The sequence below is a fragment of the Eubalaena glacialis genome, chromosome 1 (assembly GCF_028564815.1).
Source record: "Eubalaena glacialis isolate mEubGla1 chromosome 1, mEubGla1.1.hap2.+ XY, whole genome shotgun sequence".
Classification (NCBI taxonomy): Eukaryota; Metazoa; Chordata; class Mammalia; order Artiodactyla; family Balaenidae; genus Eubalaena; species Eubalaena glacialis.
The window spans coordinates 85,163,213-85,190,577 of record NC_083716.1 but is presented as its reverse complement, the minus strand read 5'-3'; the positions used below and the strand labels follow the sequence as shown (position 1 = coordinate 85,190,577).

At 41.8% G+C, this 27,365-nt stretch overlaps 1 protein-coding gene across 1 annotated transcript in view; it reads left to right on the top strand.

Moving 5' to 3' along the window:
- The first annotated feature begins 4,680 nt into the window (after positions 1-4,680).
- Positions 4,681-27,365, top strand: part of MTR (5-methyltetrahydrofolate-homocysteine methyltransferase) — a 603,339-nt gene continuing 580,654 nt past the window's right edge. The window contains exons 1-8 of the mRNA XM_061198341.1: positions 4,681-5,074; positions 11,893-12,107; positions 18,125-18,214; positions 20,989-21,058; positions 22,822-22,914; positions 24,303-24,409; positions 25,849-25,908; positions 26,674-26,768. Of these exons, the coding sequence (XP_061054324.1) occupies positions 5,041-5,074; positions 11,893-12,107; positions 18,125-18,214; positions 20,989-21,058; positions 22,822-22,914; positions 24,303-24,409; positions 25,849-25,908; positions 26,674-26,768 (764 nt within the window). The 5' untranslated portion in view covers positions 4,681-5,040. The remainder of the gene's footprint in view (positions 5,075-11,892; positions 12,108-18,124; positions 18,215-20,988; positions 21,059-22,821; positions 22,915-24,302; positions 24,410-25,848; positions 25,909-26,673; positions 26,769-27,365) is intronic.

The following is a 27,365-nucleotide window of genomic DNA, read 5'->3' as shown; positions in this document are numbered from 1 at the left end:
TCTTACCATTGGCTAATTAGGGAATCATATTTCCAATCTTAGAGAATGATTATAGCTTTCAAATTACATCCTGGTGAAGACAAAATAAAACAAAAATCTCTCTTTCTGCCAGTAAAGCATCTGCTATGAAAGCTGAGCTAGTGGTGATGTCCAGAAAATGATGACTGCAGTATTTCTCCAGTAATTTATTCTTGCAAACATTATTTCCTCACATGCCACCGTGTGCCAGGTATTAAATGTTGCTGTAGCTATAGCTAGGACCAAGCCAGAAAAAGTCTGTTCTAAAATAAGACTTTAAAGACTTAAGTAAGCAAGGCAAAAGAGCAGGCAAGGCACCTGGCCTACCAGAGCTCAGGAAGGTCTTGTACTAACACTCCGGGGATGATGTTTGGTGACCTTTAAACATGAACCCTTTAAACATTAAAGGTTTATCTGTTCCCAAAAGCCAAGTAGGAATATCTCCCATTGAAAATGTAGTATACTTAAAATTCCATGGTTTCATGAATGAAGATAGCACTTGTTTAATTCTAACGACGTGGCAACATTTTATAAACTCATGTTATTCTGTAAATTAAGGCCAGGGAATCTGAGTAACAATTGAAATTGCAAGCAATTCCGTGTGTCCATTTTTCTGCCCAGAGGGCTCTTTCATCAGCTATTCAAGGGGAAGTACTGGCTTACAGATAAAGAGGAGGAATGCTGAAACCAGTTTTCCCAGGATTGAGGCCCAGCTGTACCACCTCTTAGAAATGTGACCTTGGGCAAGTTGTTTAACTTCTCTCTTTCCTTTTTTTCCCCTTTTTCTTCTTGGTTAGTTAAGTGAAGCAGTGGGGGTGGAGAAGGAACAAAGAAATCTATACCTGTCTGTGACCAATGAATTGTAAACACTGTTGCACTCTTGCACTCTGACCAGCCAACCTCTCTTTACTTTGGTTTTCTCATCAGTAAACAAGGATAACAGAAACTAGCTTATAAAGATCCTCCTCCGTGGCACTAATCTTGTTTTATAATGATATATTTGATTATCATTTGTCATACCCTCTAGGCTGCAGGACCTGGATCTGTTTTGTCTCATTATTTTAGCTTCAATGCCCGGCACATAACAGTGTCAATAAATATTTGTGAAATAAATAAATACCCCAACAATTCATAGGATTTCAACAATTAGGTCTTTAAAAGCCAGTATAACAAGAACTCTTATCTTTTAATGAGTTTGATTATGTCCCCCAAACCATAGAATTTCTAGGTTTCAATTTGATTATCTTTTTTTTTTCTTTTTTTTTGCCACGCCACGCAACTTGCAGAACCTTAGTTCCCTGGTCAGGGACTGAACCCCGGCCAAGGCAGTGAAAGCACCAAGTCTTAACCACTGGACCGCCAGGGAATTCCCCAAAACTTGATTATCTTAATTGCACTTCACCTTCCAGTCTGAGCCAGAAAACAATACTGGCTAGTTCACTTAATTCTTTTAAATCACCTGTATACTGAAATTTTAAAAGAAAACCAAAGCAAAATACTAACTGGTTTAAGTTGCTGAACTTTAGATTAGTTTAGATCGCACTGAACTTTAACCAGTTTCCTTTTTGGTTAGGAGAAAAGAATTCGTTCTTCATGTACTCTTTTCCATTTAAAAATTATTTCTGGGACTTCCCTGGTGGTGCAGTGGTTAAGAATCCGCCTGCCAATGCAGGGGACACGGGTTCGAGCCCTGGTCCGGGAAGATCCCACATGCTGTGGAGCAACTAAGCCTGTGCACCACAACTACTGAGCCCACACGCCACAACTACTGAAGCCTGTGCTCCTAGAGCCCGTGCTCTGCAACAGGAGAAGCCACCGCAGTGAGAAGCCTGTGCACCGTAATGAAGAGTACCTCCGCTCACCACAGCTAGAGAGAGCCCAAACACAGGAATGAAGACCAAATGCAGCAAAAATAAATAAATAAATAAATATTAAAAAAAAAAAATAGCACCCATATTAAATGAAGTGTAGGTTTTAAAAAATAAATAAATAAAATAAAATAAAAATTATTTCTGATTTCCCTCCATGTTTAGGACACAAATATCCAGGATTCAAAGACAGAACTTTAAAAAGTGTTTGTCAGAGCACTTTCCCCTCCTTATACCTCATTTATAAGTCAGATAGATTAGCAATTATCAAGTTTAGCTCTCAATTCAACATCTTAAGTACCAGATTCCTGTCTATTAAACAAAAATATTTGACTACTCGTAGGCAAAACCAAAAGAAAAAAAAATAGAAAAAAACCAAAACAAATTCAAAACAAAACCAACCCCCCAAACAATAACAACTAACCCCCCCTCCAGAAACCAAAAAATCCAAATCAAAGAAGAAAAAAACAAAAACCAAAATACAAAACCCTCCACACATTGCATTTTCTGAGAAAGTTTTAAAATAATTCTTACAATTACCTACAGGGGAGAATCCTTCCTTGTCTCTTCCAGCTTCTGACGTTTGCCGGCAATCCTTGGCATTCCTTGGTTTTCTCGACAAAAAATTAATTAGTCGATCTAAGAAAGAAACAGAAAATTTTACTTGAGCCAAATTTGAGGATTATAACCGGGGAAAAGCATCTCAGAAAGCTCTGAGAACTGTTCCGCCGGTTAGAAGTAAAGGCACTGTTACCTACGTTTTTTGAGACAGAGTGCTGTACATCAAATGACCTATTATTGACAGTTTACATAATCCGGATCTGCAAGTACAAGGTGGTGGGTCATGTGACCCCTTACAAGCTCAAGAAGGAATGTTATCTTTTAAGGAGTTGTCTTGGTGCTGGGACAATGTTGCTCTTTATGGCTGAGCAGCAACCTGCTGATGCAGAAGGTTTGGTCCACGCATAATGTAGATGCACAATGCACAGTGGCGGGAAAGAGGAGGCCAAAGGGCAGAGAAGAATTTTTTATGTTTAAATTTTTCTTGTCTGGCCATAAACTATGAATTTTACTTCACAGTTTGTAGCTGCATCACACCAATCTCTGCCTTCACTGTCACATGACTGTTTGCTTCTTGTGCATCTCTCTTCTTTTCCTGTAAGGAGGCCACTCTGCTCCTGTATGATTTCATGTTAATTACATCAACCACCACCCCATATCCAAATTTGTTCACATTCTAAAGTACGGGAGTTTAGGACTAACCTCAACATATCTTCCTGGGGGGACACAATTCAACCCACACGAGTATTCTTGGAACTTTTAAGTTGTGTGAGTTTTTGTAGTAGGAATTCACTGACACTTTAGACATTATTTTTCCCTTAAATTGTGTTCCCCTTTTACAACTAAGAAAATGGTGAATTTGGTCAGTTTTATCTGAGAAAGTAAACTTCTGACGACTTGCTAACAACAGAGACTGATATACAATACCTGGAATTGTTACTAGGATAGGGGATAGTAAATGACTAGATGCCTTTAAGATTACTTTTCAAGAGAGACATCAACAAACTTGAAGAGATAGGTGAAAAATTTAAAACTAGCCCTTACAATCTTAACAAGACCTTCAGCTATTCAGGGATATCCCCTCCCTCTCACACTCTTGTTTCATTCTCTCCCCACTCACTCCATTTTTCCCCCCTCCAGGTATGACCGTCTTTGGTAAGGATGCTATACACATTACTATAATTTTGTAGATTTAAACAATTGAGGTACAATTACATACAGCAAAATGAGAAGGGCAAGCAAATTTGTGCTCTTTTTGAAAGTTAGTAGGCTTCATAATTTTGTCTCTTTTATTTTTTCTAGATTCATTTGCTTTTCCTCCTAGCATGCTTAGCCTTACACAGCTGTCTTTTATTTTCAAATCCTCTCAAGTGCTGTGTTCTAGCTGGGAGTTTCTCCCAACTGGAATGGTCTTAGCTGGCACACACCTTTCCTTCAGAACTCAGCATCTTCTTCAAAACCTTCCCCCAACACCCTTGGGTTTCTGAGTTCCTTTGGCACACTGTATGTCATTCTTTTTATTTTATTTTTTCCCTGTTCAATTACTAGTCTTAACCAGACTGTGAGTTCTTCCTCTTAAGACAAAGGTGGGGGGGGGGTGATGTACCTTGTCTGTCTTTGCATTCCAAGTGTGTAGCCCAAAGCCCGACACATAGTGCGCGCTCAATAAACGTTTATTGTCAGTAAGTGACAATTAACACGCATATATGTACTTCATAGTTTTCCCAGAGCGTTCACACGATCTTATTTAATCCCTACTACAACCTTACAAAATAGTAATTATCACCACCCTATCATTTACTATTTTATAAAGTGTAGAGTGGAGACGAAGAGGTTAAGTATCTTGCCCCGCGCCAGTCAACAGTAAAGAGTGACTCGTACCTGGTCTTCCAAGACTCCCAAGTACCGGGCTCTTGACATCATACAACATGTTGAGGTCAGCGCCAACTTCACACCAGGATTTAAACTTGGGGAGACCCCCTGCGGCCGCACTTTCGGGCGCTGGGGTGAGATGCGCAAAGCCTCAGAGGGGCACCTGGGACCCTGGACTACATCTCCCAGAAACCCCTGGGGCAAAGCCTCAGGTGAGTGGTTGAGATCTAGCAGCCCATAGAGCCGCGACGAGCTCCTACAGACCAATCACGGGCCTGAAGGGCGGGTCCTCCCACGCTGAGGCTGGAGTGCGCGCAGAAACTAACTGTATTCTGAGTTGCCCCAAACCCCTAGGGGACTGTGAGCCTCGGCCCGCGCCTCGGCCGCCACGTCGTCCTCCTCTTCGGGTCTATCCCGCGCCCTCCCGGCGACCCAGCCTCCGGTCGCGCGGGTCTAGCCGCCAGGCCCTTGCCAAGGACAGGCCAGGTGGCCGAGAAGAAAGCACGTGCTTGAGCAGTGGTCTGGGCCAGGGGTCCGCCTGTCGTCGCCGCGCCGCGCCCGGGTCCTGAGGGGAGGCCCCTCCCTCAGTGTCCCCCAGACTCCGGCCTTCTGTGAACCACTGGCCCCGCGCTGGCTGGCGTGGCTCTGGGCCGTCACGTGTGGAGGGAGGGTGCGTCTTCCCCGCCGCGTCCCCGGCCCGAGGAGGAGAGGACTCCGCAGCATGTCCCCCGCGCTCCACGACCTGACGCCATCCGGTAACGCTGCGACCCGCTCTCCGCGCTTCGGTGGTTTATTGCCTCCTAATCCCTGGGGTGGTTCACTCACCACCCGGAGACACCTGGTTAGGTTTCCCCGTGGGCGGGCGGCGCCTTTGAACTTGCGGAGGAGCCGTGAGGTCCCACGTTTTCTTGCTGCGTTCCTTCCCTCCACCCACTTCCCCGTTCCTCCCCAGGCGAACAAACCATCAAATCCGTAGAGCACACCCCCTCCCCGCAGTGCCCCCGAAACACATTCTGAACGTCAAGGTAACAACACTTTGCAGTTTGACGTAGCATATTCCTGCAGGGCCCTATGGAAGTTTTGCATGATTGAACGTTCTCATTCAGCATATGTTTACTGAGCACCCAAGCCAAAGAAGGTTCAGGCGCTGAGAGATAAGGGAGCCCAGAGAACTATAAAGCTGCGTTGAAGTTTTATTTTCCACTTCGGGGTTAGAGCAGTAGTTCTGCAAACTCCAGTGTGCATAAAATCACTATGTTAAAATAGATTAGCAGGTACACAGTAGGTCGGGATGTGGAGTAATAATCCTGAGTGATTTTGATGTTGGTGGCTCTGGCATCAACAATGAAGGGGGGAAAAAAAAACTAGTTTAGCACAAGAACAGAATATATTTTCAGCTTTAAAATGAGCTCTGGGCCTTTAACGCCGTCCCTGATTGTAATTTGTGGACAAACACATCCATAAAAACATGTGAGGTATGAAGTAGAAAATGAAGAAACAAGAGAGTCGGTAATAAGGACGGAACAGTAGCAATGCTATGACAGATGACAATGTTCAGCTCAGGGAGGAGCGTGAAGACTGAATTCATAACTCAGGGAAATTTTTCAGAGGTGAGCTAGTGACCCTGTAGATTGTAAGGTCCCGATAAATGGGACCGTTAGAATTGTTCATGAAACAAGTGGAACTATGACTGAGAAACATTTGATCACTGTTGCTGTAAAGTAAGACCTATATCTCTCACAGGGGTGTCATTTATTTATTTGAACAATATCTCTTATTGATGACTTCTGGCCTTCCCCTCCCCATTTAATTAAAAAAGGAGGTATGTGATTTCCCTTAACCAGCAGCAAAATGTCTCTAAAGATTTAGAATAGTTGGAATACTGAGTGATCTTTGTGCAGCAGATGAAAGGAAAATTGTTGAGTATTTGAATCTAGCTCAGTTCCCTGACCCCAAGGCTCACTTCTACAGCTTCTCTCTGTGTGGGCAGCCTGTATGTTGGGGTGAGAATCAGGTTTTAACTTCCTAAAAACCCTTACTTAGTTACTTATTGGTGTCCAGTCTTAGTGAAGCTCTTTAATGAAGAACTGGGAATTCTTGAATCTCGATGTCAGGCCTTAAGCCTAAATGTCCGTGACCTCAAACCATGGTTGTACCCCCTTAGGAAAGAGGCTGGTGAGCTAGCAAATACTTCTTGTGAGAAAAGTTTACAGCTTCTAAACATTGCTTAGTTTCATCCTTGCTATGTATGTTATCTGGAACTCAGTTGTTAAATGATTAATGAAAGAATGACTAAATGAGCCAGTGAATTGATACCAGCCAGTTACCTGATTCTCATTCTCATTCTTCCCTGTCTTATTAAAATCAAAGCGGAAATAGTATATTTCAGAAATGGAACATTGCACAAGCAAAGAGATGTCTACAAAGTGTAGCAAGTTGGTGCAACCTAGACGTTAGAGATTCAAAAATGAAGTATCTTGCAAGGGACTTATAGGGCAGCAGTAAGATAGTCTTTGATATAGTAAAGTTAGGAAACTGCTGAGAATGTGTTGGGATCATTTGTTTACAATGCAGAAAATGAAAACTTCTTTTCCTTGCTCTATGTGTTCCCCAGTTAGTGCAGTGGATATGGGAGTCCTAAATAAATCAGCTACATGGGATCATTCTATCCCCAGAGGAAATGCGTTCCTGACACTAATTTATTACCTAAAATCCTGTGTATTAGGGGTTTATTGGTTTATGCCTTCATCTTGTCATTCTTCAGGATGGTTCTTAAAGGTGATACTATCTGACTTACGCACCTCAACATCTAATTGGTGTTTTAACCAGTTAACCCATGTTTGTTTATTCTTTGGAACACTTATTATGAATCACAGTATTATTACTGGGAAATAAAACGTTAATGGTAGAAAAAAAATCACCCAAATAAACGAAATACATTGGCTAGGTCCTCTCAAACTGGGAAAAACACTGTGATCTCTTAGGCTCGCTAGACAAGGACTCTCTCTTCTGGACTGCGTATCTATATAATACATATATATGTTAAACTTAAAAATATTTCTGAGACAGTGTTGTAACTAGACAGTTAAATGAAGGACCTGCAAAACTTCTACTGTGAAAGATGTTAGGGAGAATCTGCTCTGTTTAGAACCTGACTAAAATGTACAGAATGTTCTAGACCTAATGAACTGAATACAGATAAATACCAGAGGTTTGTTTTGTTGTTTTTGTTGTTTATGGAAGAGCAGCATTTCAACAAATGCTCACCCTGCCAAGGGAAAGGAGAATTGTTAAGGCGACTTACTCTTATGAGAAGGTTCTGGAGGAGCAATGGTGATTAGAAGCCAGTGAAAGATAATCCCCTACTGGAAAGTCTTGGGGAACACATAAAGATTAGAACAGTGAACACTTATGCTAACAAATATGGGAGGAGGATCTTTTAGTTTCTCTTACCGTAAATCTTACATTATCCCCCAAAGGATAAATAAGCATGTGGAAAATGTAGATGCATTGGATTTTTAAGGACCTCAGTTGCAGAGGAGTTTTGTATTCAATCCTTAAAATTCCCACTCGTATTTGTTTTATTATGTGTTCCCTTTTGCCTCTATTTTCTGTTCACAATTCTCTTGCTCCTGTTTCACTTATTTCCACGTATTTGTACATTTCCTTGTAGACTCTAGTCTGTGTATGTGTTTTTAATTCATATAAATATAAACCTGGTAGTTAGTCATTTCTAACTTTCTCCCTCAATATTCTGTCCGTACAGTAGGGCAACACAGAGGTAGATCCGGCTACCACCCAGTAGTATTCCGCATGAGCATCTTGCACATTTGACTTTGCCATTTCCCAAGGTTGTCTGCAACTTGGCACTTCTATAAACATCCTCTGATATGTTCTCTATGGATCGATGGAGACTTTGTTTGGGAAATACCAGGAGTGAGATTGTTGGGGTTTCCTCATGCTTAATTTTACTGACTCCTGCTAGGCTGCTCTCCACAATGGCTGTATCTGTCTGTGTTCCAAAAAGCAAGAGTTCAGATTTTCTTTGGCATTATCCAGTCTTCTAATTATTGCCTATCCATTGTGTATATATTGGTTTTGTCTTGTTTTAATTCCTGTCTCTTTGATAGTTAATGAGTTGGAGCATCTCTTCATATACTTGTTGATTATTCAGTTTTTCCTTCGCTTGGTTTGCTTATTCACATCTTTTGCCCATTTTTGTATTTGATTTCTTATTGATTTGTAGGAGCTCCTGGTACATTATAGATGTTAGTCCCTTTCACTTACACTTTTTTTTTTTTTTTTCCTTTGGCCGTGCCGTGCTGCTTGTGGAATCTTAGTTCCCTGAGCAGGAATCGAACCTGGGCCCCCAGCAGTGGAAGCGCAGAGTCCTAACCACTGGACTGCCAGGGAATTCCCAGTCCCTTTCAGTTATAGACATTGCAGAATCTTCCTTCAATTCATAATCTGTTTATTTTGTCTGTGGTGACTTTCATTTAACAGAAATTCTTAGTTTTTATGTAATCAAATTCACCTTTTTTTTTTTTAACATTATAGGTTGAGCTTTTTGAGTCTTTGGAAGTCTTTCCCTATGCTAAGTAATAAAGATATTCTATATTTTACTTTCCTTATTTTATGATATTGTTTTGTAGTATATCATAATATTTGGTAGGCCAAATAATCTCTTCCTACTTTTTAAAAGTTAACTTAGCTCTTTCTGGACTTTTAGTCTTCCACATAAATTACAGAGTAAGTTTATCAAGTTTCTCATAAAAAAATCACATGTTTTGTTTAGAGTTTACAAAAAACCTTTGATCTCTTACATATGTGATGGCTCTTAACAAGATATCACAATTTGTATGTGTGGGGATGGGATTGTTTTATGGTAAATAGTGAACTATCTTTTTTTTTTCCTGGCTTTGCCACGCGGCATGCGGGATCTTAGTTCCCTGACCAGGGATCGAATCTGTGTCCCCTGCAGTGGAAGCCCAGAGTCCTAACCACTGGACAGCCAGGGAAGTCCCTATAGTGAACTGTCTTACAGATTGGAAACAATCTATATTTCTGATTTGAGAAGTGAATACAGTAGAGGCCTCGTGGAAAAATGCTTAGACTTCTTATGAAAATGGGAGAAGTGGGGTGCACTCCATTGTCAGATTTGCAGTGAGTAGAGAAAAGCCAAACCAACACTGATGAGCGAGACCAGGGTGGGAGGAGATGGGGCATTTCTTATGTCGTTATGTTAATTTCTCCTTTCTTCTTCCTGTCCCCTTAAGCATGTGTGCACGTGGTCAGTGGAGGAGATAGAAGGACAAAGACATGTAAATAATATGATATTGATTGACCATTTTGCTGATGCCAAAGGCATATTTCATTGTGGAAAAGACTGGGGTTTTTTTCCTAGAAGGTTTGAATACTTTTTAAATTTCAGATGCATCACCTACTTCCCCACCACCATGTCCACACCCTGTGCGCCCACAGTCGGGTGATTCAGTCACACCTACTTAAGCTCACATGCTCTCATTTCAGGGTGGATTGCAGCTGCATTCTTTTAAGAAAAAAGGAACTCAGTTGAGCATATAGGTTAAAGTTTTTAACCTTCTCTCTTCTTATTCCCCATCTGAAAGGATCTCCATTTAAAAGTTTTCACTAAGTATTGTTTTCCCTCTGCCACATTCATGTTCATTTCCAAACCTGTAAACACGCCATCCCTGCTTCCTGCCCCAAGATGAACAGAGCTGAGAGCTTCAGGCTTACGTGATGCTTTTTCATGGTCCTCTGGACACTGTAGTATATAGAAAGCAACCTTTAGAGTTTGAAGCCCAGCTCCACTTTTTATCAGCTATGCAATAATAATGACATAGTAAGAGTCGTTAACATTTACGGGCTGTTTATGTGAAGGATATATGTCTCATTTCATGACTGGTGTGATTTGAGAGTCCCAGCTGTTAACATCTGAAATTTGCTTTCAAGCACATTGTTTCATTCTATTATCACACTTTCTGTGATAAAGGCAGGGCAGATATTTCCCCGTTTTTCAGAAACACAGTCTTGTCCAAAACCCTGTAGCTACTTATGAGAGCTAGGACTAAAACCCCGATTTCTTGGCTTTTTTTGTCGTCACCATTAACTTAATCATGTCAAATTCTGGGTGCTTATTAGCTGATAGGACAACCACATCATGGTCAATCAATATCAGGGAAGTCCGTGAATGGCACTTTGGATGCCAGATCTATAGGGCTTGAGATCTGAGTAGATGCTGGTTATCAGAGCGAGTAAGGAGTCAGATAACACTGAGGTTGTCAGGTCAGGCTTCTGGGAAAGGTGGTGCCATTCACAGAAACAGGGAGATCAGACAGGAAATTTGGCAGGTTTGGATTTGGATGATAGATTGAGGGGCAGGTGGGTATTCTAGGGGGCCATCACAGGTGGACATCTTGAAATCTGGGTCTAAGATTGGAGCCCAGTGTTTGAGAATTCGAAGGTCATGGGTGCCTTTGGAGAGTAATTGCGGTAGAGAGGCTAGGAGGAAGCCACAGCGAGAAGAGAGGTTGAGCTAGAGCTGCCCGGGGTCGGGGGTGGGGGTGGGGGTGGGGGGGGAGGGGGAGGGAGGAGCAGTGGGAGGTGTGGGTGGAGCTGGTCATGTGCTCTTCCTTAGGTGCAGAGGGAGCCGAGCTGCAAGAGGATTTTGAGGTGGAGGGGGGTGAATTTGAGGAGCTCCCCAAAGAAGACTCTTCTGTACAGGATTAGGTGAAATCACCTGTGAGTGAAAACGATGAGAAGGATTTGGTGCCAAAAGCAAGCAGAGGTTTGGGACAGCAGGTGTGGGAAGTGTAGGGAGAGCCGAGAAAAGGTGAACCAAACAAGAGGCTCGATGTTAGGAATTTTCAGTGACTCCGAACAGCATGGTTTTGTGGCTTTCCAGTAGTTCTTGGAGACCATAAAGTAGGATTGGAAGGAGTAGGCCTTGGGGCTTTTGAGGACTGGGAATTAGGAGAAGTCAAGGGCACGGGGAGAGTTGAGAAGCTCCAGGGTGTTAGGCAGTCATTGGTCCAGAGATGGAGCAGGGGTGAGGAAAACCCTGTGTGTAGGCTATGTGAGTTCTGGCAGTAGGTGGGAGAGACGGTCAAAGTTAACAGTCTAAATGGCAGTTTGGAATTATTGATGGCTTTCAATTATCAAGCTAAATCTCCTTATTGAGGGGACACAAGCACAGAACCAACAGAGAGCCCTAAAGATGTTCTCCGGCAGGTGGCCTGGCCTTGTAACACTTGGCTCTTTGCTGCCTGTTTTGCTCATCTTTGAAACAGGAACAACTAGAGCCTACTTTAACCTTGGTGTGGTGCTTTACCAGTGATTCTGTGCTGTGTACAGTGTCCTATTTCATTAAGCATTGTTATTTAATGTAAACATTTTGGGGCAGCATTTTTCAAATGCCACAAGGTTACAAGCACATGTTTTATGAGCCCCATTTACTCCCTGTTGTGAATTAGTATAATTTAGTCTACACTCCCTCTCCACACACGTTTTCCCTCTTTCATTTTGTAAAGTCAGATTTTCACTTTCTTTAAAGCAGGAATGAAGAAGACCCTGCAGGATGAGATTGACGCCATCCTGCGGGAGAGGATTATGGTGCTTGACGGAGGGATGGGGACCATGATCCAGCGGTACAAGCTGAGTGAAGACGACTTCCGAGGACAAGAATTTAAAGATCACGCCAGGCCCCTGAAAGGCAACAATGACATTTTAAGTATAACTCAGCCCGATGTCATTTACCAAATCCATAAGGTAAAGCATCCCCAGGTTCTTACAGTTTCATCCTGTCATTCCGAAAGGCCTTTGGTGTCCTGAGGGCAGACCACTGGGCCAAGTGCTCTGGGGGAGACAGAAGAAAGGGGTGATTTGTTCAGATAAAGGTGGCTTATTCAGAAAGCAGGTTTTGGGCACCATGTAAAAGTCGTGCACGGTATTGAGCATTCAAGATAAGGAAATGAGGAGGGCAGGTTTTCTGCCTTTTGAGGCATTTCAACGACAGTGAAAAACCATAAAATCCTGGACAAATTAGGGTTTTTACCTACACTACTTATTTAAGTCACCACAACAGCCCTGATGAAGTAAAACTGAAAGGTAGTTGTTATTCTCATTTTGTAGATTTGGAAACTGAGCACCTCAGAGTTTAAATAACTTGCCTGACGTTACAGAGGTTTACTGACTTGAAATCCCGTGTTCTTTCATGCCGTTTTCCTGTCTTTAATAAAAATGACTAGCCTTGGTCAGGGAACTAAGATCCTGCAAGCTGTGTGGCATGACCAAAAAACAAATTAAAAAAATGGCTAGCCAACATAAAGAAATCAGAAGCAAGTAACTGGGTATTGCTAGACTTTTAAAATTTAAAAATAAGTGTAGGACTAGATTGTTTCATAGCTTATCATGGGAATTTCATAGGATTATGACTAGAAGAGATAATAAGGTGATTTAATCTGTTTTTCTGGTCTGGATTCAATTTGAAGGACAAACATATTTACCAGGGGAGTAAGAAAGTTTTATCTTTTGGAGAAGGACATTGTTATAGGTGTTTCAGACTTTTTTTAAAAAATTGAGGCATAATTGACAAAGAACATAGCATTGGTTTCAGGTGTACAACGTCATGATTTGAAATTTGTATATATTGTGAAACGGTCACCATAGTAAGCCTAGCTAACATCCGTTACCCTACACAGTTGCAAATTTTTTTTCCTTGTGATGAGGATTTTTAAGATCTACTTTCTTAGCAACTTTAAAATATACAATGCAGTAGTATTAACAGTAGTCACCATGCTGTACATTACATCCCCATGACTTATTTATTTTATAACTGGAAGTTTGTACCTTTTGACCCTTTCATCCATCTCCCCTTCCCTCCACCCACCACCTCTGGCAACCACCTTCCTTCTTTTTTATAGCTCAGTTATATTCCATTGCATATGCATATAACATTTCCTTTATTCAGCCATCAGTGGACACTTAGATTGTCTCCATATGTTGGCAACTGTAAATAACGCTGCAGTGAACATGGGGGTGCATCTATCTTTTTGAGTTAGTGTTTTTGTTTTCTTTGGGTATTACCCAGAAATAGAATTGCTGGATCATATAGTAGTTCTATTTTTAATTTTTTGAGGAACCTGCGTTCTGTTTTCCATAGTGGTTGCACAAATTTACATTCCTGCCAACAGTGCGAGAGGATTCCCTTTTCTCCACCTCCTCACCAACACTTGTTATTTCTTATCTTTTTGATAATAGGCATTCTGATAGGTGAGAGGTGATATCTTGTGGTTTTAATTTGCATTTTCCCTGATGATTAGTGATGTTGAGCATCTTTTCATGTACCTGTTGGCCATCTGTATGTCTTCTTTGGAAAAATGTCTATTCAGATCTTCTGCCCATTTTTTTTTTTTTTTGGCCATGCTGCGAGGCATGTAGGATCTTAGTTCCTCGAGCAGGGATCGAACCTGCACCCCCTGCAGTGGAAGTGTGGTGTCTTAACCACTGGACTGCCAGGGAAGTCCTGTCTTCTGCCCATTTTTGAATTAGATTGTTTGGATTTTTTTTTTGCTACTGTGTTGTATGAGTTCTTTGTCTATTTTGGATATCCTTATCAGACACATGATTTGCAAATATTTTCTCCCATTCAGTAGGTTGCCTTTTCATTTTGTTGATGGTTTCCTTTGCTGTGCAGATACTTTTTAGTTTGATATAGTCCCACTTGTTTATTTTTTGCTTTTGTTGCCTTTCAGACTCTTCTTAAAGAAAAAAAACTCAAACGAATCAGTGATTAAATGATTCATTGAGGGTGGAAGGGATCCTTCTCTTGGGTGATCAAGACTTTGTTCTAGATCAGATGCAGAATGGTTTTCATTTGAAGAAGAGCTAGGAATGCCTTTCCTTTGGTCATAATGGAAATTGTAGTTACTGGAAGATTTTAAATTGGTCCTTGAAGAGTTTTGGTTCTACGAGTTTTTCTGCGAGGCCTGAGAGTATGTAGTCAAATTGCATTATAAAATTCCAGTATATTGTGGATTGGGAATGCCATCATGGGTATGAATTGCTTGGCGTGGTTACAAACATCAGTTCTTATTATGCAGTTGGTGAAATCACCACCCTCCCCCAACGCCCCCGACACTCAGCCCAGCCCATGACGTGTGGCTTTGTCCTTATTCAAGTGGATTATCACTAGAGTATGAGCTTCCTAAGGGCAGGAATTTGGGCCTGCTTTTCACTACTGAATCCCTACTGCCTAAAACAGTATCTTGCACATAGTAAGTCAGTAAATTTTTTTTTAAAATAAAATTTATTTATTTATTTATTTTTGGCTGCGTTGAGTCTTTGTTGCTGTGCGCGGGCTTTCTGTAGCTTCAGCGAGCGGGGGCTATTCTTCGTTGCGGTGTGCGGGCTTCTCATTGCAGTGGCTTCTCTTGTTGTGGAGCACGGGCTCTAGGAGTGCGGGCTTCAGTAGTTGCAGCATGCGGGCTCAGTAGTTGTGGCTCGCAGGCTCTAGAGAGCAGGCTCCGTAGCTGTGGCACACGGGCTTAGTTGCTCCGCAGCATGTGGGATCTTCCTGGACCAGGGCTCAAACCTTTGTCCCCTGCATTGGCAGGCGGATTCTTAACCACTGCGCCACCAGGGAAGTCCCAGTAAATGTTTTTTGAGGGAACGAATCTTTGTCCTGAGAGTTAGATAGGCATGTAGATAGAACAGCAAGTTTCCCAAGATAGGGACGTGAAGCAAAAATGACTGTAAATACCATAAGGTGTAACCTAGCTGTCCCATTCGTGGGGGAATATTGACTAGCTGGAGTTCTCTGGATGTAGAGACCGTGTCGTGTTCATGGGTGAGGAAGGGAAAAAGACTGGGTTATTTTCACGCTTAGTTATTTCTAGTGGAGTTACTGACCATAGAGCTGATCCCCTGATACTTAATTTTAATGGAATGGCCAGGTTCTATTTGAAGTGCAAGTGTCTGACACTAAGCTTTTTTGATTGTAATGTAAGCGCCTGACATTAAGCTTTTGGTTGCGGAGGCATCGTTTAAGAGGCATCTATGTCAATAAACACCCTGCCAGCTGTGTGACACATCTGCTAGCTAAACAGCCAGACCAGGAACCAGGCTTTCCCCAGCCATGAAATTCCCTTTTTAGAAAGCCCTGGGTAACCTCGATGAATTACCCTGCTTTTTCCTTCCTGAGCCCTAATTCCTGCTCTTAGGTTTTAAGTTCTCCAATAAAGAGTGAACCTACAAAGCCCTAGGCACCCCCTCATTAACCCCAGTAAAGGCAGAACACCCGGTTGTCTCGGTCATTCCTGCCCAACCCACGCCTTCCCCCAGCTACCTCACTGTATGGCCCGGGCATGCCTGTACTCTCCAGGACCCGTGAGCAATAAACCTTGTTTGTTTTCAAAAGTTCCCTGATGGTTGTTGCTGAGGTGAGTCTTGCAATCATAATAAGAACCAATAGCGCCAGTGTAGCTGTGGCATTGGCTTGGTCCTGGCTCAGCACAGGCGGTAAGGGCCCATGTGAGTGCATTAGGCATTCCTAGCTCATCACTGTTGATAGGCTGAGACCAACAGGAACCAATATTTAAAACATCTGTTGGTAGCCTGTGGCCTTGCTGTCATTAATGGCCTCCTTTAATCTTGACAGCTTTCTATTGATACATGGGAAAACTGAGGAGTAGAGAAATTAAGTAGCTTGCCCATATCACACGTGTTTTCAATTGGTGAGAATAGGCTTGTAATTTCAGGAGTGTCATATCCGGAGCCCATGAGTGGGATATTGTTCCGGGAAAGAAGGTGGAGAGAAAGGGTGAAGAGCTAGAAGAAACACCTTTTAAACTTTATATTATTTAAAATTTTAAATCTACACACAATTGGAGAAAATAATAACTAGGAATTTACAAATATTTTTTCCCTAATTATAAAGACAATATGTGTTCATTGTTACAAAAATAAAATGTCTAGCTAGATGCTGTAGAAAGCATAAAGGAGAAAATTAAAACCACCTGTAATATTGATACCAAGACATAATTGCCATTCACATATTTTAATTTATATTTCAGTCTAGTTTTCTGTGTTTGGATTTTTAAAATTAAATTTGGATTATTATTACTTCATACTATTTTATAATTTGCATTTTTTACTTAATACCATGAGCATTAAATATCCTGAGACATGGTTTTAATAACTTCATAATAATCTATTCTACATATATATCATCATTTACTTAACTAACCTTATTCTTAGACATTAAGGTTGTTTTCAGTTTTTCTTGCTCTTTGTTGAAAAACTAAATTTTAATTTGTTCTTATAAAACAGAACCCATAGATAAGAATAAATTCCCTTTTAACCACTACTCCAAATTTCTATTTTTTCCCCAGAGATAACCACTTATACTAGTTGGTGTATGTCTTTCCAGATCATTTGTTATGCATTTATGTATATGTATATATTACGTATGTATGTGTATACATATAGATATCTGTAGAAAACTCAGTAATATTTGTGTGTATGTATGTTTTTTTTTTTTTTTTTTTTTAAATTACACTATACTAGGTGTGCTTTATTTATTTATTAATGGCTGTGTTGGATCTTCGTTTCTGTGCGAGGGCCTTCTCCAGTTGTGGCAAGCGGGGGCCACTCTTCATCACGGTGCGCGGGCCTCTCACTATCGTGGCCTCTCTTGCTGCGGAGCACAGGCTCCAGACGCGCAGGCTCAGCAATTGTGGCCCACGGGCCATTTGCTCCGTGGCATGTGGGATCCTCCCAGACCAGGGCTCGAACCCGTGTCCCCTGCATTGGCAGGCAGATTCTCAACCACTGCGCCACCAGGGAAGCCCTGTATGTATGTTTTAAACTTAATGGTGTCATGGTTTACATATCAGTCAATTTTGTTTTTCTACTCAATACTTTTGGAGATTTTCTGTGTTAGTATATGTAGATATATGTGCACACTGTTTTTTAGCTGCCACATAGCATGTAATAAAATGGACATATTATAGTTTATTTAGCCATTTCCCTAGTGATAGATAGTTGGGCGTTTGTGACTTATTATAAATGTGTGAACCTTGGTTTTCATTTCCCAGCTCTTCTGCAAACAGTGTCCATCTGCTTAGGTGGGGTTGGGCTTACTCACTATTGAAGATCAAGAGACTCCAGAATTTTCATCGGATTGAGGTTGAGATGGTGTCCAAAGAGTGAAACAAGACAGAAAGGTTTCAAACAGGGAGAACCAGAGGGCACCGAGGTCCTCAGGGTTTTGTAAGGGTGCAGATGTGGCTCAGAGGGACCAGGAGCTGTGGACTGAAGCAACTGTGGTCAGAATCAAGATTGCAGATAGTGCCCTTCTCAGCGGGGCTCTGACTGTGCTGAAGCAGAGAGCTGGCAAAGGAACAGAAGGAATGTTTGCTGAGGGCCATCGTGTGCTAGAAGCTTGGTGTGTGATCTGTACCATCATCTGGCCACCCGGTGAAGTAGGGTTAAACTATTTTCAAATGAGGAAACTGAAACTCACAGAGTTTAAGGAACTTGACTCAATTCACACCGCAAGTGAACTTTGTCTGAATTCAAGTTCTGTGTTTATTTATTCATACCACAGGCCTTTCTATGAAATCCTTAGGTCTTTTTGCATCCCCAGCCTCTATCTAGTACAGTGCCTTGCACTTAGTATGTGGTCAAAAGATGTTTGGTGGCCTTGGTGAGGAAAAGACTAGTTTATTGTTGGGGGACAGGGATTCTAAAACTCATAGCATTGACATTACTTTCTCTCGTGGCAGGATTACTTGCTGGCTGGGGCAGATATCATTGAAACAAATACTTTTAGCAGCACTGCTATTGCCCAAGCTGACTATGGCCTCGAACACTTGGTAAGGATTTCATTTTTCCCTGTATCTAAGATATTCATGAGCGTTTGCTGCATTGGTAATTGCTAGTGAGAAAACCAGCCAAAGCTGCAGAGTCAAGCTAATGCCTAGTTATGTATTATTTGTGGTCAGATGGGGAAAATGGTTAGAATCGCTTCTGCTTATAAACACAACAGCCCATTCATTTTCCAGCTGGTTTCTTTATGGGCAAGTAATAATCAAATAAAAACGATACTTATAGACATTACATGAAATTTCTAAAAATCTTATATGTTCTGGTATAATGTTATAAGTCATAATCCTAGTTATTACTTTAAAATGTATATCTCAGAAATAAAAAAAAAACAAAAAAAAACGATACTTATTATGCAGTGACTGTGAATAAAAGCATAATGATTGGCCATGTGCACAGTTCTGTGAAGCCTTTTTAAGTTGGGTGGCAGATTTGGTTTCCTTTTTTAAAAAAATTGTGGAAAAATACATGTAACATAAAATTTACCATTTTAACCAATTTTAAGTACAGTTCAGTGGCATTAAGTGCATTCACATTGTTGTGCTACCGTTACCACCATCTGTCCGTGGAACTCTTTTCACCTTGTGCAACTTAACCTCTGGACCCATTAAACAATAATTCCCAATTTTCCCTTCCACCTCAGCCCTTAGAAACCACCATTCTACTTTCTGTCTCTATGAATTTAACTCCCCTAGCTACCTTATATGAGTGGATCGTACAGTTTTTGTCCTTTTGTGACTTATCTTGTTTCACTTAGTTTAATGTCCCCAAGGTTCACTGATGTTGTAGCATGTATCAGAATATTGTACTCTTTCGAGGTTGAATAATATTCCACCGTATGGATATGCCACATTTTGTTTATTCATTCATCCGGTGAGGGACATGGGCTGATTCCACCTTTTGGCTACTGTGAACAATGTTACTATGAGCACGGTGTACAGATAATCTGTTCTTCATCCCTGCTTTCATTTCCTTTGAGTATATATACATAACCAGAAGCAGAGTTGCCAAATTATACACTAATTCAATGTTTAATTTTTTGCGAAACCACCATACTATTTTCCACAGTGGCTGCATCATTTTGTATACCCGCCAATAGTGTACAAGGTTTCCAGTTTTTACACATCTTTGCCAGCATTTGTTCTGTTTCTCTTTTTGTTTTTTCCTGATAGTAGGCATCCTAGTGGGTGTGGGGTAAAGGATTTCATCTCTTTTTAGTCAACAGGATGCTTCCATATACAAATTTTGTAAACTGTTAATGATGAAAATATATGGTAGATGCTGAGGTCCCCATTTCTGGGTGGGATTTTTCCAGAACATGCCTCTGTGTTCATGCACGTAGTCCTGAGTGCTCTGACACTGTTTTCCCTCATGGTGATGGGGCTTTGTGAAATCACTTGCCTTGTGGGTTATCAGGGGAATTATTTGAGGGCAGGAGTTGGCAAACATTTTCCGTTAAGGGCCAGACAGTAAATATTTAAAGCTTTGTTGGCTACGTACAGTCTCTTTTGCAACTACTCAACGCTGGTACTATAGTGCAAAAGCAGCAACCAGGACATGGAAGCAACCTAAGTGTCCATCATCGGATGAATGGATAAAGAAGATGTGGCACATACATACAATGGAATATTACTCAGCCATAAAAAGAAATGAAATGGAGGTATTTGTAGCGAGGTGGATGGAGTTAGAGTCTGTCATACAGAGTGAAGTAAGTCAGAAAGAGAAAAACAAATACAGTATGCTAACACATATATATGGAATCTAAGGGAAAATAAAGGTCATAAAGAACCTAGTGGCAAGATGGGAATAAAGACACAGACGTACTAGAGAATGGACTTGAGGATATGGGGAGGGGGAGGGGTAAGATGTGACAGGGTGAGAGAGTGGCATAGACATATATACACTACCAAATGTAAAATAGATAGCTAGTGGGAAGCAACTGCATAGCACAGGGAGATCAGCTCGGTGCTTTGTGACCACCTAGAGGGGTGGGATAGGGAGGGTGGGAGGGAGGGAGATGCAAGAGGGAAGAGATATGGGGACATATGTATATGTATAACTGATTCACTTTGTTATAAAGCAGAAACTAACACACCATTGTAAAGCAATTATACTCCAATAAAGATGTTTAAAAAAAAAAAAAGCAACAGACAATACGTAAATGAATGGGCTTGAGTGTATTTCGGTAAAACTTGCAGGCACTACTTTGTATGTTTCTGCATGCTTGCTTTATTTCCTAGTGAGAGGGTTCATGGCCCTTCTCCAAATTCTCAAGAGTTTCATAATCTACAAAAACTTCACACCCACTGATTCCAACCATTGTACGGTGTAGGAAGCCAGGACCTGGAGGAGTTCCTAAGGGAACCACCCGGGCAGGTAGTGACAGAGCTGGTTTTAGAACCCAGGTCTTCTGTCTCTGAAGCCCCTGCTTTTTCCATTACTATGCTTTTTTCTAACTCTCAGAATATTTCACTACATCAGCTTATTCTGACATGCCAGACGTCCAGAGATTGCCCTTTTTGCCAGATGGCTCATGGTTCTGTGGAAGACCGTAAAAGCAGTTCCCAAAGACTCTTGCCTTTCCTGTCGCCCTCAAGGCTGGGGCCACTGGTAGGCCTTTTTGACTAAGATTTCATTCACACCTCAAACTAATTCACTCCACCTTTCCTTACTGAATAAAACTGTGTTTTAGAAGGTCATGAATTCCTTATTTATTTTATGGAGGGAAAGAAGGACAAACTAACATTTGCAGTTGATGTGTTAGGCCTATAGGATGAACAAGTGCTCTGCGGGAGTGGCCAGAAAAGCAGCTGAGGAGATAACTCTCCAGACAGGTAAGGAACAGTTTTCTCTTTTTTTTTTACAAAGATGTTTCCTTTGACATCCTCAGCTATAATATACTGTCCTTACTGTCCCTTTTCCTTTCGCGACAGTTGGCCTACAGCAGCACTGCAGACACCATCACGTACTTGTTTGTAGGTTACTTCTCTGCAGTTTCATAGTCAAGCATTCAGTGTCCCTCTGAATTGACTCTGTTTCCTTGGGCCTTGGGCTCAGGGTTTACGCTGTGTTTACTCTGCTGGGTGTTTTATCCTAACTTTGTAGCTAGAACCGTGACTTCCTTGTACATTTACAGCTAAAATGATTTGTCTCCCTTTGGAAGTATGTCTTTTGGTTATTGAGGCACAGCTGTTTTGGTTACATTGGTGATCATTAAGATATGTGATCTTCTCGCTTGAAAGCTACCCTCATCCCTGTGATTTTGCCTTATTTAGGTAAAGAGAGATTATCTTTTGAGCGTGTTCTACTTCATACCACTAGTGTCTTTGAAGGCGCTGTGTAGCACACAAAGAGGGTGGCATGAGAGTCAGTCTTGCTGGGATTTGAAAAGTGCCTCCCCGAAATAACTAGCCTCCTGGCTGGCTGCCATAAGAACACTTGGGCACCAGCTGGAGGGGAGGCTTTGAGGGCGGGAAGGGAATAGAAGAAATACATGGAGCCCCTGAAGATTTGGAAACGTGAAATTATTGCCAACAGGGAAGACGTAAAGCAAAATTATTGGGAAGTTAGACACAGCATACTAATGAAGACTGAAGCAATTTATAGGAGCTCCGTTTCTGAGAGATAATGTTGAAATCGGAAGGGCATAGACTGTTGCCCCAACAAAGTCACAGGTCAGAGGCTATCAAACCAGCTAAAGCAGGGAAAGACAAGGACGTTTTTCTTACACCCACGTTATTGTTCAGCTTTGAGGAAGATAAAGAATATCGGGGCTTGTAAGCTGTTCAAAGGCTGGGCTATCAGCTAGTGGGTAGTTTGCTCCAGTTAGATGGTAAAGCGTAACCACCTGGTTAAAACCACCAAAGGTGATGAGCACTACAGCCCTGCCCTGTGTTCCGATATGTAAGGAACACAACATCTCCGGCTCCTTTAGAAGCACCTAGACTCTAGCCTAGAGGAAAGCTTATTAAAACATTCTTGAAAGAGTTTTAATGTGAGATTTGATCTGCTTCATACTTGAATTTCAGGCTTTATAATTGTTAATCGTGATTTAATATTTTCCCCCAGCAAAGGCCCTGCAGTACAGCAGTGGAGTGCATTTCAAGATCAATGCTACTGTGAGGAACTTTTGCAAAACCTATGTTCACGACCTTCAGGGTTTCTTAAGAGTAGGGAGAGAGCATTTGTCCAAGCATAGCTATGGTGATAGAAAAGGATTACTAACTGAAATTCTTTGAAGCCACATGTGTGAGAATTCAGAGTTTTTTGGGTTGGCTTGGCGGTAACATGTGCGCATACTTTATATTTCATAATTTCCTCAGTGGGATCCAGGACAGCCTCATAATCAAACATCTATTTGCAGTAAAATCTATGAATCATCCACTAAGTGAGGTAAAGACTATAAATAGCCTCTTGTAGTTTAGGAGAGGTCAAGTTTTGTTGTCAAATGAATTAAGGAAAAAAGTGGGGCTTTTGCGCTTTTTGGATTTCAGAGTTACGGACAAAGGATTATATACCTGTGTTCTAGGGGAAATCTGATAGCGTATTAACTTATGAGCTGTTTAGAGATTTCACACTTGTTTTTCTTTTCCTAAAGGAATTAAGAGGTATGTGGCAGGAGCTCTGGGTCCAACTAACAAGACACTCTCTGTGTCCCCATCTGTGGAAAGACCAGATTACAGGAACATCAGTGAGTATGAGATATAATCATTGACCTTGGGCAAGTACCTCTGTGTTTCAGTTATCTATAAATCTGTAAAATGGGGCCAATACCAACATCTACTTAAGGATTATTGTGACATAAGGGCTTACAGCAGTCCCTGGAATGTAGTAAACATTAAAATAAAAAGTGAGCTATTCCTAGTCATAGTATTAGTATTACGCATTTTGAGCCTGCTTTCAAAGGTGCATGTTGTTGTGTTTGGGCTTCTTTATCAGCTGCAGAAATGAAACCAATCAAAATAAAACTTTAAACTGAGAAGTTGAGCAAATATAGACACCAGACCTTGGTCAGTTATAGAATAACCCACTAGACTCCCACTTTATTTATCAGAAAGCAGTCCAAGCTATATATGCATACTAGCATTGTAAACGTTGTAAACCACCGTCTGTAAGCATACTTGCATTGAGAGTGTATGAAAAGTCTAGAAATCTAGGTCAATTTCTTAAGCATCAGACTACAAAAAAACAAAAAGTATTAAATGATCAGAGCAGAATAGTAATGATACTACGTGTGGTAATGAATTATGTGTAGAAGACAAGTTCAGGCAAGTGTGGATTGTAGGTTTTGGTGACATACCACACTTTTCCACCGGGGGTTGCTCATTCTGGGCTGACGTGTGGCCAGTGCTCCCTCTGGTCTAGGTGTGGCAGTGAGGAGCTAACGTTTCCTGTCTCTTCTGCTGAATAGGATGAAGTAGGCTTCTCTATTGAATATATGAGCATCTTTTCTTTCTTGGGTGAGAGATCAAATGGGGAGAGGGGTGACCTCTCAGATGGAAGTAGACAAGACATTTCTAACAAAAATTTTATCTAGGGGTGATTAGACTCTTTTGTGTTTGAGAGTGAAATTGCCCCCCAGGCAGGTTTCTTCTCTGACAGAGCTGGTGTCAGAGGGCAGGAGCAAAATCTACAGCACCGCAGACTTTTACCCCAGAGGGTGTGAGAGAATGTGATGCAACTGGTGTTGTATCCAGATCAGTGTGACACGTTTCTCTAGTTGTTCCTCACACTCATCCCTGAATTGATTAACACCATCCCTGGAAAGATCTATTTTAAAGATCTTAAAAGTAAGAGCCAGGGCTCAAGAAATCATATACCTTTCCACCCAGCCACTCATTCTCGGCTCACGCATGGGAAGTAAGCGCGTGTGCTAAGTGTTTAGGAGCATCTGTGTTCAGTTTGCTGGTTTAACTTCCATCACTGCCATGTTTCTTACAAAAGGTGGTGTTGCCCTTAAATTATGCATTATAGACCAGCAGTGGTCAGTTCACCTGGCACCAGGCCTGAACTCACTGTGTCCTGGGCTTTCAGAGGATGTCCATGACTAATGTCCTGGGTGTGGTTTGTTTTTTGCAGCATTTGATGAACTCGTTGAAGCATACAAAGAGCAGGCCAAAGGGCTTCTGGATGGTGGGGTTGATATCTTACTCATTGAAACTATTTTTGATACCGCCAATGCCAAGGTGAGTTAAAGGAGAAAAAAGCGGCTGGGCTGGGGGCTGGGGTGCATCCCCTAATGTAGTGAGGAGACTGTAATAGCCATTATTAAAGTTAAATCAAATTCCTTGATTCCATTTTATTCTTGAATATTTTTAACTGAGTCCAGTAGAATGAAGGAAACTTCAAAAGGTTATGTTTCTAACTTTTTAAAAATGTTTTTTTAATTATGAAAGTAAATATTTTCATATATAGCTACTATATGTACGTAGATGCATAGGTAATAAATATATACGCGTGGTTCTAAAATTCAAAAGACACATAAATGGAAATTCCCTGGCGGTCCAGTGGTTAGGACTTGGCGCTTTCACTGCCAAGGGCCTGGGTCCCATCCCTGGTTGGGGAACTAAGATCCCGCAAGCCATGCTGCTCGGCCAGAAAAGAAAAAAAAAGACATATAAATGTATGGAGTAAAAAGTAAATATCCTCCTGTCTCCTATTCCCTGGGTATTCAGCCGTCTTCCCCAGGGACAACTGCTATTACTGGTGTGAGGGTCCTGACAGAGATTCCATGCAGATAAAAGCACGTGTGATGCGTGTGCATATGTGTATGTGGTTATATTCTTTGTATATGTACAAAGGTACATAAGTGTGTGGAATAAAAAGTAGATATCCTCATACATACGTTTTTGCACAGTGTCTCTGAAGATAAATTTCTACAAGTGAAATTGCAAGGTTTAAAGGGTCTGGGCACTGTTAATTTTGATTTTTAGTGTCAAAGTCCCTCTAAGATGGTACTCATTGATCCTCCAATCAGCAAGCAGTGCACAGTAGTGCTGCTTTCGCCACGCCCTCTCTGTTGAACTTTTTGATCTTTTCCAATCTGATAGCTGAAAAATACTACCTCACTATAGTTTTAATCTGTGCCGTCGGCCCTCCGTGTCAGTGGGTTCCGATGTGGAACGGCCTTGAGCATTGGAGGACCTTGATGTCTGGTCCCGGAACTTAATAAAACATGGACGGTACAGATTAACGTGGGATTAGTGCCTTTACAGCCCATTCTAGCTCATACTCTTTTTTGCAGTGACATACACTGTTGGTTCATATACCTACCATGTATATATGAGGCTGTGGAAAGCAGAGGCTTCTTATTTATCTATTTTTAATTTTGACTGAGCGAAAGCAGAAAGAGTAGCTCTTCAGCCCTTCCTCAGAGGAAGTATTAGTTCGTGGAGGGACTTTCAGTCAGCATTTGTTTTGTTGTAGCATGTACAGTGTTACCCTTGAGACAGGGGCCCTGGGGTTGTGCGTTATCAGGAGGACGTGTTTCTCCTCCTCCTCCCCAGAGCAGGTGACGTGTATCTTATCTGAAGAGGTCTGGGGAAGGGAGCGTTCTGGTCAGCCAGTTAGGCTGACCTGTGTCGCAGTCTCTCAGAAACAAAGGTGTCCTTTTTCTCCCTGACAGGCAGCCTTGTTTGCAGTCCACAGACTTTTTGAAGAGGCATATGCTCCCCGGCCTATTCTTGTAAGTTCTCAAATATTGGCATGATGAATTTTGGTTTTTATTAATATTGTCATTTTGAGGGCGGGGTTTTTGTTTTCCTGCCATGGAACTGTTGACAGTATCTTTTAGGAACCAGCTACTTGCTTGGTTCACCTCCCTTCTTCCACCACCTCTAGACCCATAGCAGTCTTATCCGTGGAAATGTACAGAAAATGAATGTAGCGGTGGTTTGTGGAAGGTGGGCTATTCCGAAGAAGCCTGGCTGAACCAGCCCCCCGAAGCCGAAGGCTCACTCTCGTCAGGGCCCGAGGGCGGATGGACTGACGTGCTGACCGTGCAGCGTCCAGCACCAGAGGCAGCATGCTGCTGGTCCAGTAGTGCAACAGGCAGGCCCCCATTGCTTGGTGAGAGTAGAATAGAGTCAAACAAGGGGTGTCGGATGAATCAGATGTTGAACAGCAGGAGACCAGGATAACCGAGGTATCTGGGGAAGTCTTCTCCAGTGGGACTGGAGGTGTGAATCCTAAAGCTTTTTTGGACACTGCTTTTGTCTCCGTGACTTTCCCTTTTCTCTGTTTCTGTGGCTTTCCAACCCCTCCCCTGGGCACTGTGCATTCATCTGTTCTGACCGTTAAAGAAAACAGTGCTGCCTTGGAGTTTGAGTGCCACAGTTCTCTTCCTTGTAAAAAAACAAAGAAAGTCAGCTTGCTCATTTTATTTTGTTTCTGTGACTGTATTCTTAACTCAGGTCTATGCTGTTGACGGAGTTTACTTTGTTCAATTCAGATTTCAGGGACAATTGTTGATAAAAGTGGGCGGACTCTCTCTGGCCAGACCGGGGAGGCGTTTGTCATCAGTGTGTCTCATGCAGACCCACTCTGGTGAGTGATCATTCTTTTCTGACTCCATTCCTTTTGGGGGGATCTCTTCTGATGACTACAGACTGTGACGCAGGAGGGGATTGCTTCTCTATATTTCTATGGTACCACTTGCATGAGATGTTGTCTTTCCTTGAAGTACATTCTGACTGCCCTGAGGACGTCAGAAGACACTGCCTAAATGGGTCTATTTGAGGGAGGGGGAGAGTTCTCATACCCCGTGGGCCCACCAGAGAGTTGCCTTTTTGTCTGTAAGTGTCCCCCTTATAGTTTAAGACTGGCTTGGCCCGCTAACAACACTTTAAATCTATTATCAGCACTTAAAAACTTTGCAGGGTTTTTTCACTCCCTGCTTGTGGAGCAACCAGAAGTAGCGTAGTTTGAAATAAGGTGGGAATTCTAAAGCTCAGATTTTTATCTTTAAAATTAACATGGCTTTTACATTCTAGTTTGAAACATCTCTCTATTTTTCTGATGAAAATGGTTTAAATTCTGTACCATGAGTGAGATGGAAGCTCCAAGAGTCTATACAGTTTCCTCCTGTGCCTTTTCCGTGCACGTTCTACTCCTGCCTGGAGGCCGTGCCTGCCCTGCAGGGTC